The sequence below is a fragment of the Vipera berus genome, assembly GCF_964194415.1.
Source record: "Vipera berus genome assembly, chromosome: 1".
NCBI lineage: Eukaryota > Metazoa > Chordata > Lepidosauria > Squamata > Viperidae > Vipera > Vipera berus.
The window spans coordinates 226,770,483-226,785,767 of record NC_138202.1 but is presented as its reverse complement, the minus strand read 5'-3'; the positions used below and the strand labels follow the sequence as shown (position 1 = coordinate 226,785,767).

The window sequence follows — 15,285 nt, the reverse complement described above, 5'->3', positions numbered from 1 at the left end:
TTCTGCTATATTCCATTGATTTTAATATGTTAATTTAAACTTCTGCTTTTGATTGGAATAATACAGTAATTTTGTTCCTTTTTTATGGCATATCAATTTGAAGACTAGTAGCTACAGGGTGATGAGTCAGTCTTAAAATAAATGCATATAAACATTTGTTTTGATTTATAAATTTGTCTTTTATTGCACTATTTTCACTTGAGCTGTGTCTGATGAGCTATTTTATAATTCACCATTATGCCTGATTTTTTAAAATCTGTGCTATTAAATAAATAAAATGGGATTAAAAGCACCCTTCCTGAGTCAGTTTTCAGAGGTAGCTGTGATCCTGTGTCATTTTCCACATGTAAAAGTAGCTCAGCAAGAAAGCTTTTTACCTTCTTTTATTGAAAGTCCAGAGAAATTCCTATAAATAGAAATGATTGAACAGGTTTAGAAGGATTGTTTATGGAAATACTTTCAAATCACACAAAATACTCTCTCACATTTAATTCTACCATTTTTATCCCCACCCCACCCCAAGATTTGATTTCATCGAAGAATAGTTCGTAAATGTAATGGCTTAACTTGGTTGGTGAAGAACTCTTTTTTTTTCTTTTTCTTTTTTATGACAGACATTTGCCCCTCTCCTGGCAATTGGAAACTCAATTTCAAAATCCCATTCCCTCTAGATAGCTGGAAGACAATTTAGTTTGATTATGCTTGACTGAAAGAAAGAAAGGTCTGAGTGAAACTAGAACAGAGACATTTCTCCACTTTAGCTCCTATGAAAGAAAAAAGTAACTTGGAGGAGGGAGACAATGGAATCTGTAATTCCATTTTCTCAATTTTTTTTTAAATGTCCAAAGCTGTATTCTAGGAGTGTTGCAATTATTACAACATGGTCAAAAATCTCTTCATTTGGCATGTTCTCTTAAATCAATTTTAAAATAAATTTGTTTTTATTTTAAATGTCAGGTAAGAATCTCAAAAACATTGAAGGCTGAATTCAGTGTTGCTGGATGAACTGGGGCTGATACTCAAAGTCAAATAACAATAATAATGGGTGCAACCAATGTGTGTACTAGGCCAGAGTAAAATGTATGGTATATTAATCGATATTTACAACAGCAAATGAAAGGATAAATTATTTTGCTTCTTGTAGCCCTCTGGTGCTTCTGATTACAGGTAGTCCTTGACTTACAACCTTTCATTTAGTGACCATTCTAATTTACAGCTGCACTGAAAAAAATGACTTAGAACCATTTTTCACATTTATGACTGTTGCAGGATCCCCATAGTCATGTAATCAAAATTCAGACACTTGGCAACTAGCATCTATTTATGAAAATTGTAGTATCCCAGGGTCATGTGATCACCTTTTGTGACCTTCTGACAAGCAAAGTCAATGAGAAAGCCAGATTCACTTTACAACCATGTTACTAGCTTAACAGCTTCAGTGATCCACTTAAGAACTGTAGCAAGAAATATTGTAAAATGGGTGAAACTCACTTAACAACTGTCTCACTTGGCAACAGAAATTTTGGGGCTTAATTGTGGTCATATGTCAGGGATTACTTATAATCTAGAAAAATATATGCAGTTTTAATAGAGAGGAACATTCAGAGTTATCGATGCTTTTTCTGCCAGTGTCATTTTTAAATTCTCAAGCCTGAAAATATATTATTAAGGCATTTAAAGAAAGCACAGTTTAAAAGATAAATAATTCAATTCCAATATATTTTTGAAAATCAAGTGATTGTTCATTTTTTAAATACACCTTCTCCTAAATGCAAATTTTATAGAATAATTCAAGGGGTTCCTCTGTTCTGTTAGTGCCACAATAGAACACAATATTCCCAGTATAAATAGCGCTGGCTAAACTTACATGGACATATTTAAGCATACTAGACTGATGCAAATTTAAAATAAAAATGAATTGAACATTCTTTGAAATCTGTTTGTTTATTAGCGCTAATATATGGATGTCCATCAACATACCCTGAACTGCAATGTATAAGTATATGGATTAAGTACTTAATATACTTAATATTATTATACATATTAATGATAATATAGAAAGTTGCATGAAATGTGATATTGTGTGTGTGTTTCTGTGTGTGTCTGTGTGTGTATTAAAAATAAAGTGATACAATAACAGGATGAAACCAAAATGATGAACTCTGACAAACTGAATTTAATGGCAAGTTGGCCACATTTAATATTTGATTACCTTTCACATTTAATATTTGATTTACTGTGAAGAGAAGAGTGGAGGATATATTGAAAGATTTGGTGTGGTTGATTCAAGATCATTTTGTTGTCACTCTGAGCAGGAATTTTGCTGTTATACTTCTAACAATTATTTTACCTCAATTATATTTATTTCATTTATCAATTTTTAAAATTGCCCAGTGCAGACAAATGTACTGAGATTTGACGTGATCATGAGGCAGACTGTATCAGGGCACAGTAAATTCAGAGTGGACTATATGGAGCACCAGTGTTAGATTAAACAAAATCAGTTTGTAAAATATATTTAGTTGATAACAAAGGTTGTCTTTCAAGTAGGCACTGAATTCTATTCTGCATTTAGTGTTTGTGACAAACTAGGATGATTAGACAAGACAGAGCCAAAGGATTATTTGTCATCAAAATTGCAGCCTATTTTAAAATTCAGCCATGGAACACTTGAATTTAATATGAACGCATTTTAGAGTAATTAACACCTCAATTTAGTTGTCATTATTATTTGTTTTTCAGCACCGTGTGGTGGCCATCTGACCGCATCTAATGGCATCATTTTGCCACCAGGATGGCCAGGGTACTACAAAGATTCATTAAACTGCGAATGGGTCATTGAAGGCAAGAAAGGGCACTCCATTAAGATCACCTTTGATAAGTGAGTAAAAAAGAAAACTAGAAAATGCTTTGTCATTGATTTTTTTTCCAGCTAGGTAGAGGGGTCTACAGTGTAGATGACCATATATAAATTGATAGTTTTATTCTGTAAACAAAAAGTTACTTACAAGAAGACAAAAAATAGAAATATGGAGAATAGTTTGCATCTCCATCTCTCTTCTTTATTCAGGTGATTGACAGTGATTGTAAATCAGTTAAACAAAGTGGCTGTAGCCATGTCCTTCCCTTTACAGTTTACCAGACCAAAGCAGGAGAACCATTAATCACATAAAACTGATCAACACATCCAAAGATGTGAAGGAGGTGATAAATGAAAGATAAATGAACAATAGAAAAGATATGTTTAAACAGTTTATTGATTATGAATTCTAGGAGTTGAAGTCCAGAGGATGTAAAGGGACCATAGTTGCCCACTCTTCATGTAGAAGCTGTTTGGAACAGAATTCAAAGAATTATGTTACACCTGCAGAATGCATTGAGTTTTGCTAATCGAAAGTATGCAAAAAGATACTTGGTGAATGATAGACTATAAAAGGAAAAATCATGTACAACCATGATTGCTGAAAAAAAGTTAAATTGATAAGAAAGATATTGTATACCATTTAGAAAGAGGAAAAAGATGCAAAGGATGTAGTCAAAGTGAACAAAAATAGTTAAAACTGAAAGAAAAGAGACAAACAAGATGAATAGACATGTTGATGGAAATGGAAAAAACGATTAATGAGGAGTCTCCAGCAGAGGAATGGAATTAAAAGACAGAGAGAGAGTAATGAAATTAACTATATGGGATTAATGTCTCCACTTCTATAACTTTAGTTTAAATAATATTAACAAATGAAATAGGAAAATAATCCTTGGGAAGAGATCTTTTGTCATACAGAACAGAAAGAAATGTAGCAGTTCCTGGTCTACCACTCCAAAGCTGTGCTCATCTGGGTAAGATACATATTGTTGTGGGAACAGACTTAAAACATGAAGTCTTGGGATTTGTATTTTGATAAATAGTATCTAAGTTTTCTTACAGCAATTTTTCACATTATTTCAGTATTTTAGTGAATATTTTGCATACTTTTTGTCAAATTCTACCTGAACAAGTAAAACTTCTGTTTTTCTTTAAAAATGAACTGTTTCCTGAATGTTCATCTGTGTAGGAGGGGAGTAACACTCATACTAAAATTAGTAGTGACCAAGCTCATCAGACCCACTGCAAGCTTCTTACTTAAAATAAGTTGTGGACAGGCTAATCCATAGAATACCTTACACCCAAAGGAAGCACCATCAGGAAAGGTCCTTCAAGGTGTACAGGTGGTCCTCAAGTTATGAATGCAGAACTTTGGTTGCTAAGCAAGGCAGTTATTAAGAGAGTCACACCTAATTTTAATGACTCTTGGGTCATGGTTGTTAAGCGAATCACTGCAGTGAAATGAATCATGTGGTCATTAAGTGAACCTGGCTTTCCCCATTGACTTTGCTTGTCACAAGCCAGCTGACAAGGTCACAAATGGTGATCATGTGACCCCGTGGAATGCTGCAATCATCGTAAATACATGCCACTTGACAAGTGCCCAACTTTGATCACATGATTATGGGGATGCTGTGATGGTTGTAAGCATGAGGAATGGTTACAAGTCTCTTTTTTGAGTGCTGTTGTAACTTCAAACAGTTACTAAATAAATCATAAATCAAATATACCCTGTATATTGTTAATCCTTGAATTTGTAATTTGATAGAATTCTGACTGAAAACTAGAAGAGGTAGTAATGAATACAATTTTAGAAGTGCGGTTCATATTTTTTCTTTTCAGCAAGTCACTGAGAAATATTTGAATGTGAGAAAGTATATTGTAGATTTTTTTGTCTTAAAGAAAGCATATGAAAATGGGTGTACATCTGAATTATAGAAATGTGCCAATATAAAAATGAAGGTTGTTTGTCCAATAAAATAGGTATGGCATGTTATGGAAATAAACATTCATGAGAATAAATGGCTTGCTTAGTAAATTGTTCAACAGGAGCAGAGACTAAACAAAAATATATGCATTTCCCTTAGTTCTTTATGCTGTTATGGATAAATGTATAGGTAATGTTTGTAATGTTGTTAAAGTTGTGTTGGCAGAGAATGTGAATGCATGTGGACTTTTGTATGCAGATTATGCAATTCTGTTAGCCGATAATCCAAATAGTTTGCAGTAAAAGTCAGATTGCATGATGCAACAGAGCAGGATTCCAAGAACTTATTTATCAAAGACCAAGTTAGTTGTGTTTCACAGAATTTTTTTTTGCAAACAGTACATGAATGTCCCCCAACGTCAGTAGACAAATATTTACTAAAGATGTTAAAAGGAATGAAAAAGAAAAGTTCAAGACATACAAAATGTAGTGTGTTGTGCGTGGACCCTTATGAAGAATCAATGTTTGTCCAAAGAGGTGAAATTGGCTGTGTGTGACAATGTTCTTGTGCCCTCTTTATTATATGGAAAGGAAAGTTCATAAATCAGGTCAAACAGGAATACTTACTTTAGGAACACAAGACATTTTGCTACTTTCCTTACCTGAGATCAAATAAATCAATCCCATGATAGATTTCCTGCATGTGTCACTCCTTTAACAGTGCAAACTCTTTCCTCATCTCTGAAGCCAAAAGGTTAAGAATCTTGCACAGCAAGGTGGCTTTCTTTCTACATGAATGCTTTGTAAACTGGAGGGCGAAAGGCTTGAACAGAGAAACAGAAGCTAAGGGTTTCTGTTTCTCTAGTTGGAAAGCCTGTCAGACGAATCTACACTATTTAGACACTATTAGATGGTGTTACACATAAGTCTGATGTTTAGACCAGCCACATGATGGAACTGGTTATTTTTGATGCATCAATAATAACTATAAATGCTTATTTCAAAGATACGTAAAACGTGACTGGAATAAAAGAGAATGATTCTTTCAGTATCAAATTTGCAACTGATATTTTGTATAACTCTGGAAAACTCGGAGTGCCACTTCACTCATTGTTTTTTTTTTCATTTTTACTTGTTACTTTGATTAATTTCATCATAAGGTTAATAATTTTCTTTACTTAAGTCGTAAAGATTGTTGAACAAATACTAAACATCTACAAAATGTGTACAAGTGTAGACAAAGATTTAAGAATCCTTTGCATCTGACTCTCAGTTATGCGAAAGTGGCAATATCTTATGTCCTTCATACGTACTTTTTTTTTTTTTTTTAGAAAACTGTTGAATAGTGTTATATATTAACTAGAGTATTGGTCGGTCTACATTTCTCAAATTTGGCAATTTTATGCTGACCTCAACTCCCACAATGCTACTAGGGAGTTCTGGTAGTTGAAGACCACATATCTTAAAATTGCTAAGGCTAAAAACAACTAGCCTAATCCATTGCTAATAACTACTTGTTAGTTGCTCTTCTGAGTCTGTCTTTATAGATGGGATTCCTTGTCCAGTAGTGGTAATGATTGAACTTTGGATCTTACAGATACTAATCATGAGCTTTCCTAAGTTGAATTTTACAAATAGAAAATATGTTCTACCACTGAATTATGATCCCTGAATCTCATATATATATTAAACCAGACAAATGATTTATTCATTTGAATGTTATGTTTCATGTTTTATGAGTGTTGTGAGATCATACGAGGCCTTTGATCCCTCCAAATGCCCCAGGCCAGGCCATCCTACTTCCGTGGATATAATTCACCAACAATGGTGGATTGTGTATTTTTCTGTACAGTGTGAAATCATTATAAAATGTAAGGAAGATATGGAAGATATTGTGTAACTTCTACTTCTTATCAGAAATATTATTGCTGGAGATTCCAAAAACATACCCTGAATTGTGTTTATGATTATTCTGATTTATTTGGTTATTCACTTGTATGCTACCTACTTTGCAAATTCTACTGAATAAACTCGCCTTTTGTTGTTACAGATTCCAAACAGAAGTAAATTATGATACATTGGAAGTCAGAGATGGACCAAGTGGTTCATCCCCATTAATTGGGGAATATCATGGTACCCAAGCACCACAGTTTCTTATTAGTACTGGCAATTTTATGTATCTGTTATTCACCACGGACAACAGCCGTTCTAGTGTTGGTTTCTTAATTCACTATGAGAGTAAGTCTGATCTTTTTCCTCACTTGTCAGATAACAAAGGACATAGTCTGTAGCTGCATAATGGGCAGCGAAAGAGGTTAATAAGGAATCCTTTCTAAGTTCTCAGGCTGCAAAGAGAAGGTGGGAGATTTGTAATTTCAGGCTTGCAAGATTCTGCTAAAGTAGCTTTATAATAAAGTAGATTTAGTTTATCTGGTCATGTCTCCTTTCTGGTTTATTTGGGAAGGCTGACACATTAGAAAGCAGAATTTTCAGGTTGGAGGGCCCATCTTCACTCTCATCTTTACCTTTCTGATTAAACTGCAACTTAAAAGATTAAAAATCCAACACATAGACTGACCAAGCTCACCCTTCAACTATCACATTGCAGCATCTCACAGTCTTGTTGAGTAAAATGTCATTGGGTTTTCTACAAATCAAACCTGCTTTTCCCAACAAACAAAATCAATCAGTATATAGCTGGAAGGGACCTTGGAGGTCTTCTAGTCCAACCCCCTGCTCAAACAGGAGACAACTATACAATTTGAGACAAGTGGCTGTACAGTCTTCTCTTAAAATCCTCCAGTGATGAAACAGTCACAACTTCTGAAGGCAAGCTGTTCCACTGGTTAATGGTTTCCATTGTTAGGAAAAGACAAAAGAGTTAAAATCTAAATATGTGAGAGGATAATTAAAGAAATAAAACAGGAAAATTGGGTGTCATCTGTTAGATATATTTTTGATATTCATTTAATTATTTACTTCCTTAATCAGTACTGGAGTTTTTTGGTCCTATTTTTAAAAATAACAATTATGGAAATAACAGTACCAAAAATATTTGGGGATTTTTAATCTAATTTTGCTTGGAATTGTTTTCTCTATCCTGACCAGGTGTCACCTTGGAATCCGACTCCTGCCTTGACCCAGGAATTCCAGTAAATGGCCACCGTCATGGCAATAATTTCAGTATCCGATCTACAGTAACATTTAGCTGTGATCCAGGTTATACTCTGAGTGATGATGAACCACTTCTGTGTGAAAGAAATCACCAGTGGAATCATGCACTGCCTAGCTGTGATGGTAAGTAACTAAAGATATTATCAAAATAAGGACAATATCACAATTCTGTCTTTTCATATTTCATGCATTAATAAAATACAGAAAAATTGAATTATTCGGGTTACTTGTTTTTGAAACTCCTTTTGTACATGTAAGAATCTCTGACTTACTTGTTCCTATTAATGTGCGGCTTTCTGGGAAGCATGAAAGGAAAATAATGTATAATTTAATGTTGTCGTTATGGTAGCAATTATGTACTTACTTTAACTTTTCTGAGCTGCATCTCCCAAACTGACTAATAAAACAAGCATATTAAAGCAAAAATATGTTTTGTAATAAAGCATACTTATATTAACAAAACCAATATTATAATCAATTTATACCAGAACATCTAAACATCTTAGTAAGACTTACTTATTTCAGCAAAAGCAGTAAGATCCATTCAGCAAAAATATTTGCAACTTTAAAAAAAAAAAGACAGCAATACTTAATAGATTCTAGATGAGAGATATTTCCTAAGTATATAGGCCCTTTTGAAAAACCACTGTCAATCAACTTTAAAAGAGCAGGCTTTGGCTGACGAATTTTCAGGAGGTTTTGAATCAGTTGATAGAAAACAGGGGAAAGCAAGTTTCAAAGGGTTTATTGTTTTTTTTAATATTATTTTATTAATTTTCTATTATTACAATTCATTAGTGCTTACTGAACAATGTGTTGTCTGGGTTGATTTGTTTTGCTTAGTAATACAAGTTAGGTTGTTACTCTCTATCCTGTTTTTCCAGCCATTGATAAAATAAAAGAAGTACCTCGGGGTAATTAGCCAGATCAACTTACTTTTCCAGAATGTTAGTTGAGGTGTATAAATTTCAAAGGGAGGACCTAGTTTTCAGCTCAGACCTAGCTTAGAAGACATTCAATATTTAGAGCAAATAGAGAAGCATTGACATATTTCAAATATAATCTAGTTTATTTATTGTCCGGTACTGTTTAAATAAGGGATTGTGAAAAGGTAGGAAAGAAAGAGATATGGCCATGTACCCAACCCTTTAATTCCAGGTTAAAAATGATGTGTTAATTATTCTTTAAAGCAGGGGTCTTCAAACTTGGCCCTTTAATGACTTATGGACTTCAACTCCCAGAATTCTTCAGCCAGGCACGCTGGCTGTGGAATTCTGGGAGTTGAAGTCCACAAGTCATAAAAGGGCCAAGTTTGAAGACCCCTGCTTTAAAGACATACCCACATGATATAACTAGGCCTTCCCATAGGCAAGGTGAATTAACATCTTTCCTCCTTCTCATCCAAAGTAGATATTTTACATCTTCTCCCAATGTAAGCCTTGTTGAATATACCATGAGGTTCACTTTGGTAGCAAACTGGCACAAAGGCTGAAATCTCTCAAGTTTCTCTAGGCTGCTACCAGCTGTTGCAAGCATACCCTGCTTTTTGGTCCCTCCTGACTGTCTTCCATGCTATTTTGGTTTGTGGTGCCAACAATTATGCCATCACTAAAAATAGAATGATGCAGATTCATTTAGAAAAGCGGTAGGCCTGGATCCTTCTATCTAAACTGAACTACAGTACCTGTCAAAGCTGTTCTAATCTAGCATGCTATCTAGAAACCTTTCTGTTCCTTTATCACTATAGCCTTCATTCTTAAAACATGTATTTTGAGTTTTATTGTATGTTCTCATTGGATTAGTTAGTTCAAATATGTCAGGATACCAGAATTCAGTAAATATATTAGGTAAGTATTAAAGTACAAAGATACAGGAAAAACATGCTAAACTATAGCTGCTGCCAAACTACATGCCATTTATTATGCAAAGTTGAGCAGTTATTATGATAAATAATCATTCACAAGGAAACAGCTTTTAATTGGGTTATAGACTATTTTACTTCTTTTAATCTTCACAGAGTTTCAGTTTTGATAAAGATAATAAAACAGCTGTGGTGAAAAGCATCTTCTGTTCCTTGAAAACCAAGGATGAGAAAAGAATTTAAAAATCTGTACTCCAACATGCCTTTAGTGAAACAGCCTCATAAAGTTGTTTCATATATTTGGCCCTATGCATAGATCAAAGACAACCAAGGAAATCTATAATGGTATTTATTTTTAGACATCATACTATCAAATACCGGTACTCATAATTAATCTATAACTCAAGAGAAAATTAAAATTATATGAAAATAATTTGGAACTGATGCTTTTTGTATAAACCTGTTTCTTTCTCCCATGTACTCTTGTCCTCTCCTGATCACCAAACCAGTTTACTGTCTACACAGTGCATTTGACAACGTAACCAGCTATCTTTCAGATAGAGACCAACAGGGCTTTTTTTCTCATAGAATGCTCAGAACGGAGTTCCGGCACCTTTTTTGGATGGAAACTTGTAGGTTAGGCAAGGCGGGTTGTATGACATGTGTGAGTTCCGGCACCTTTTTCTTTTACAAAAAAAGCACTGGAGACCAACATATTCTATTTTTCTCTTGTTATTCTTTTTGATACATATTCTTGTAAGATTCTTTACTATCAGGTTGCCAAGGAAACAGGACAGTCACTGGCAATTCTAAGTAGACTCCTAATGCATTAATCTGACTACTTGTTGTTGTTGTTAGCTGCGAAGTCGTGTCCGACCCATCGCGACCCTATGGACAACATTCCTCCAGGCCTTCCTGTCCTCTACCATATTCTGGAGTCCATTTAAGCTCACGCCTACTGCTTCAATGACTCCATCCAGCCACCTCATTCTCCGTCGTCCCCTTCTTCTCTTGCCCTCCATCTTTCCCAGCATGAGGCTCTTCTCCAGTGAGTCCTTCCTTCTCATTAGGTGGCCAAAGTATTTGAGTTTTAGCTTCAGGATCTGGCCTTCTAAAGAGCAGTCAGGGTTGATCTCCTCTAGGACTGACCGGTTTGATCGCCTTGCAGTCCAAGGGACTCGCAGGAGTCTTCTCCAGCACCACAGTTCAAAGGCCTCAATTCTTTGGCGTTCAGCCTTTCTTATGGTCCAACTTTCACTGCCATACATTGCAACTGGGAAGACCATAGCCTTGACTATACGCACTTTTGTTGACAGGGTGATGTCTCTGCTTTTTAGTGTGCTGTCTAGATTTGCCATGGCTTTCCTCCCCAGGAGCAAGCGTCTTTTAATTTCTTGGCTACAGTCCCCATTTGCAGTGATCTTGGAGCCCAGGAAAACAAAATCTGTCACTACCTCCATTTCTTCCCCATCTATTTGCCAGGAATTGAGAGGGCCAGTTGCCATGATCTTGGTTTTCTTAATGTTAAGTTTCAACCCAAGTTTTGCACTCTCCTTCTTCACCCGCAACAAGAGGCTCTTTAGTTCTTCTTCACTTTCTGCCATTAGAGTGGTATCATCTGCGTATCTTAGGTTGTTGATATTTCTTCCGGCAATCTTAATTCCAACTTTTGATTCATCTAGCCCTGCCTTTCTCATGATGTGCTCTGCATATAAGTTAAATAGGCAGGGCGACAGTATACAGCCTTGCCGGACTCCTTTCCCAATTTTGAACCAATCAGTGGTTCCGTGTCCAGTTCTCACTGTTGCTTCTTGACCCGCATATAGGTTTCTCAAGAGACAAATAAGATGGTCTGGTACTCCCATCACTTTAAGAACTTGCCACAGTTTGTTATGATCCACACAATCAAAGGCTTTAGCATAGTCAATGAAGCAGAAGTAGATGTTTTTCTGGAACTCTCTAGCTTTCTCCATGATCCAGCGTATGTTGGCAATTTGATCTCTAGTTCCTCTGCCTCTTCGAAATCCTGCCTGTACTTCTGGTAGTTCTCGATCCACATACTGCTGAAGTCTAGCTTGTAGGATTTTAAGCATGACTTTACTAGCATGAGAAATGAGTGCAATGGTGCGAAAGTTTGAACATTCTTTGGCACTGCCTTTCTTTGGAATTGGAATGTAAACTGATCTTTTCCAATCCTGTGGCCACTGTTGAGTTTTCCAAATTTGCTGGCAAATTGAGTGTAGCACTTTTACTGCACTGTCTTTTAAGATTTTGAATAGCTCAGCTGGAATACTGTCACCTCCACTAGCTTTGTTGTTGCTCAGCTTTTCTAAGGCCCACTTCACCTCACATTCTAGGATGTCTGGCTCGAGGTCAGTGACCACATCATTGTGATTATCTGGGACGTTAAGCTCATTCTTGTATAGTTCTTCTGTGTAATTTTGCCACCTCTTCTTAATCTCTTCTGCCTCTGTTAGGTCCCTGCCATTTTGGTCCTTTATCATGCCCATTTTTGCATTAAACGTTCCCTTCATCTCTCCAATTTTCTTGAAAAGATCTCTGGTCCTCCCTATTCTATTGTTTTCTTCTATTTCTTTGCACTGTTCATTTAAGAAGGCATTCTTATCTCTTCTAGCTATTCTCTGGAATTCTGCATTCAATTGGGCATATCTATGTTTTTCTCCCTTGCCTTTCGCTTCCCTCCTTTCCTCAGCTATTTGCAAAGCTTCCTCAGACAGCCATTTTGCTTTCTTGCATTTCTTTTTCTTTGGGATGGTTTTGGTTGCTACCTGTTGTACAATGTCGCGAACCTCTGTCCATAGTTCTTCAGGCACTCTGTCTATCAGATCTAATTCCTTAAATCTATTTGTCACCTCTACTGTATATTCAACAGGGATATGATTTAATTCATACCTGACTGGCCTAGTGCTTTTCCCTACTTTCTTCAGTTTAAGCCTAAACTTTGCAAGGAGAAGCTCATGGTCTGAGCCACAGTCAGCTCCTGGTCTTGTTTTTACCGACTGTATAGAGCTTCTCCATCTTTGGCTGCAGAGCATATAGTCAATCTGATTTCTGTGTTGACCGTCTGGTGATGTCCATGTGTAGAGCCGTCTCTTGGGTTGTTGGAAAAGAGTGTTTGCTATGACCATCGTATTCTCTTGACAAAATTCTATCAGCCTGTGCCCTGCTTCATTTTGTACTCCAAGGCCAAACTTGCCTGTTATTCCGGTTATCTTTTGGCTTCCTACTTTAGCATTCCAATCCCCCATGATGATAAGAACATCATTTTTTGGTGTTAGTTCTATAAGGTGCTGTAGAGCTTCATAGAACTGGTCAATTTCATCCTCTTCAGCACTGGTGGTTGGGGCATAGACTTGGACTACTGTGATATTGAATGGTTTGCCTTGGATTCGAACTGAGATCATTCTGTCATTTTGAGGATTGTATCCCAGTATTGCTTTTCCTACTCTTTTATTGACTATGAAGGCTACTCCATTTCTTCTGAGGGATTCTTGCCCGCAGTAGTATACCTGATGGTCATCTGAATTAAATTCACCCATTCCTGTCCATTTTAGTTCGCTGATACCTAAGATGTCGATGTTCAGTCTTGTCATCTCTTGTTTGACCACGTCCAGCTTTCCTTGATTCATGGATCTTACATTCCAGGTTCCTATGGAGAAAAAATCTTTACAGCATCGGACTTTCCTTTCACCACCAGACACATCCACAGCTGAGCGTCCTTTCGGCTTTGGCCCAGTCGCTTCATTCTTTCTGGCGCTACTAGTACTAGCCCTCTGCTCTTCCCCAGTAGCATATTGGACGCCTTCCGACCTGAGGGGCTCATCTTCCAGCGTCATATCGTTTTGCCTTTTGGTACTGTCCATAGGGTTTTCATGGCAAAGATACTGGAGTGGTTTGCCATTTCCTTCTCCAGTGGATCACGTTTTGTCAGAACTCTCTGCTATGACCTGTCCGTCTTGGGTGGCCCTGCACGGCATAGCTCATAGCTTCATTGAATTACGCAAGCCCCTTCGCCACGACAAGGCAGTAATCCATGAAGGGGAATCTGACTACTACTGCTGTTCTAATCAGTTCATTTGCTGTGATGATGTTTATAAAATTTCTATTTCAACAGGAACCTATTATGTGTATGTAAAATGAAAACCATACAGAGTAAAGGCCTTCCTTCCTTCCTTCCTTCCTTCCTTCCTTCCTTCCTTCCTTCCTTCCTTCCTTCCTTCCTTCCTTCCTTCCTGGCAAATTTTGCACTATTTATTAGCACCTCTTCATAATGTGTCCCCCCAAAATGAAGAACTTAATCATCCCTCTTAATGTTTAATTGGAATTTATTCTCTTTTGGATTAGCTCTATGCGGTGGCTATATTTATGGAAGGAGTGGAACTCTTCTGTCACCAGGCTTTCCTGATTTTTATCCCAATTCTTTAAACTGCACATGGACAATTGAAGTTTCTCATGGCAAAGGTAGGAATATTTTTTGTGTGTAATGGCATCCCACAAAGAGAATGCCTTAATCAAAAATGCAAATTCATCCATGGTTACTTAAACTATTTGAAAGGCAAGAATGAAATGTAATCATCTTAACTTACTTGGGGGGGGCGTTGAAGATAGCCAGTTCTGTTGGCTTATTCTCCTTCTTATCATTTCTAGAAAGTGGCCTAATCTCAAAATCAGAAATAAGCAAAACCATAATAATAATTCAGTGATTGTCAATAGAGCACCTGTAATGCTTGCACAGGTATTCTTTGATTCATTTTGTTTTAGTATGTTTTTTATTCAAATTGTGGAATCAAGATCAGGGGGTGATTTGTGCACATTTCATTAGGCTTACTGCCATAGGGTGTACAGTAACTATACTAAAAGTCTGTTAAATGTGTTACAGGAGCAATGTTTCCATGCAGACTGCTTGTGAGTCAGTTTTTGTGAAGTGTTAGGTGTTACTCAAATAACTGGGATACATATTCAGATCCTCCTTCAGCCCCAAAATCTCACTCAATAGATTTGGGACAATTATTATTTGCAACTTGACTTACTTTATAGGCTTGCTGTAAAGACAAAATTGAAGATGGAGTGCTTTGTATGTTGCCTTGCAATCTTTGCAGGAAAGGCAAGATAGGTATCGAACAAATAATTCAATTTTATGCTTATTAAGATACTTGTAGGACAGATCTTAGACAAAATGAAAATCTCAAAGAAAATGAGTCACTAATCATTAATAGAGATTTCAGATTCAGTAATTTCAGATTCATGACTTTAAAATATTATCACTTATCAACACAGAAAACTTTTATACATCCATGTATAGTTTATTTACATCAAAATCTAGCTTAAAATTGTGGTTCTGATTCCACAAAGGCATGTTCTGGCTTCATTATTACTGTAATGAAAATGAATGCAGATAAATATAAAATGTTTTTGTCATAGGCCAATAGTTTTTGAAAA

General features: G+C 36.2%; 1 protein-coding gene across 1 annotated transcript in view; it reads left to right on the top strand.

Moving 5' to 3' along the window:
- CSMD1 (CUB and Sushi multiple domains 1) overlaps positions 1 to 15,285 on the top strand; it is a gene marked incomplete at its 5' end in the record, with an annotated part of 1,150,904 nt that overhangs the window by 900,023 nt on the left and 235,596 nt on the right. Inside the window, 4 exons of the mRNA XM_081335496.1 lie at positions 2,743 to 2,881; positions 6,841 to 7,028; positions 7,899 to 8,087; positions 14,191 to 14,307. Coding sequence (XP_081191622.1) covers positions 2,743 to 2,881; positions 6,841 to 7,028; positions 7,899 to 8,087; positions 14,191 to 14,307 — 633 coding nt within the window. The remainder of the gene's footprint in view (positions 1 to 2,742; positions 2,882 to 6,840; positions 7,029 to 7,898; positions 8,088 to 14,190; positions 14,308 to 15,285) is intronic.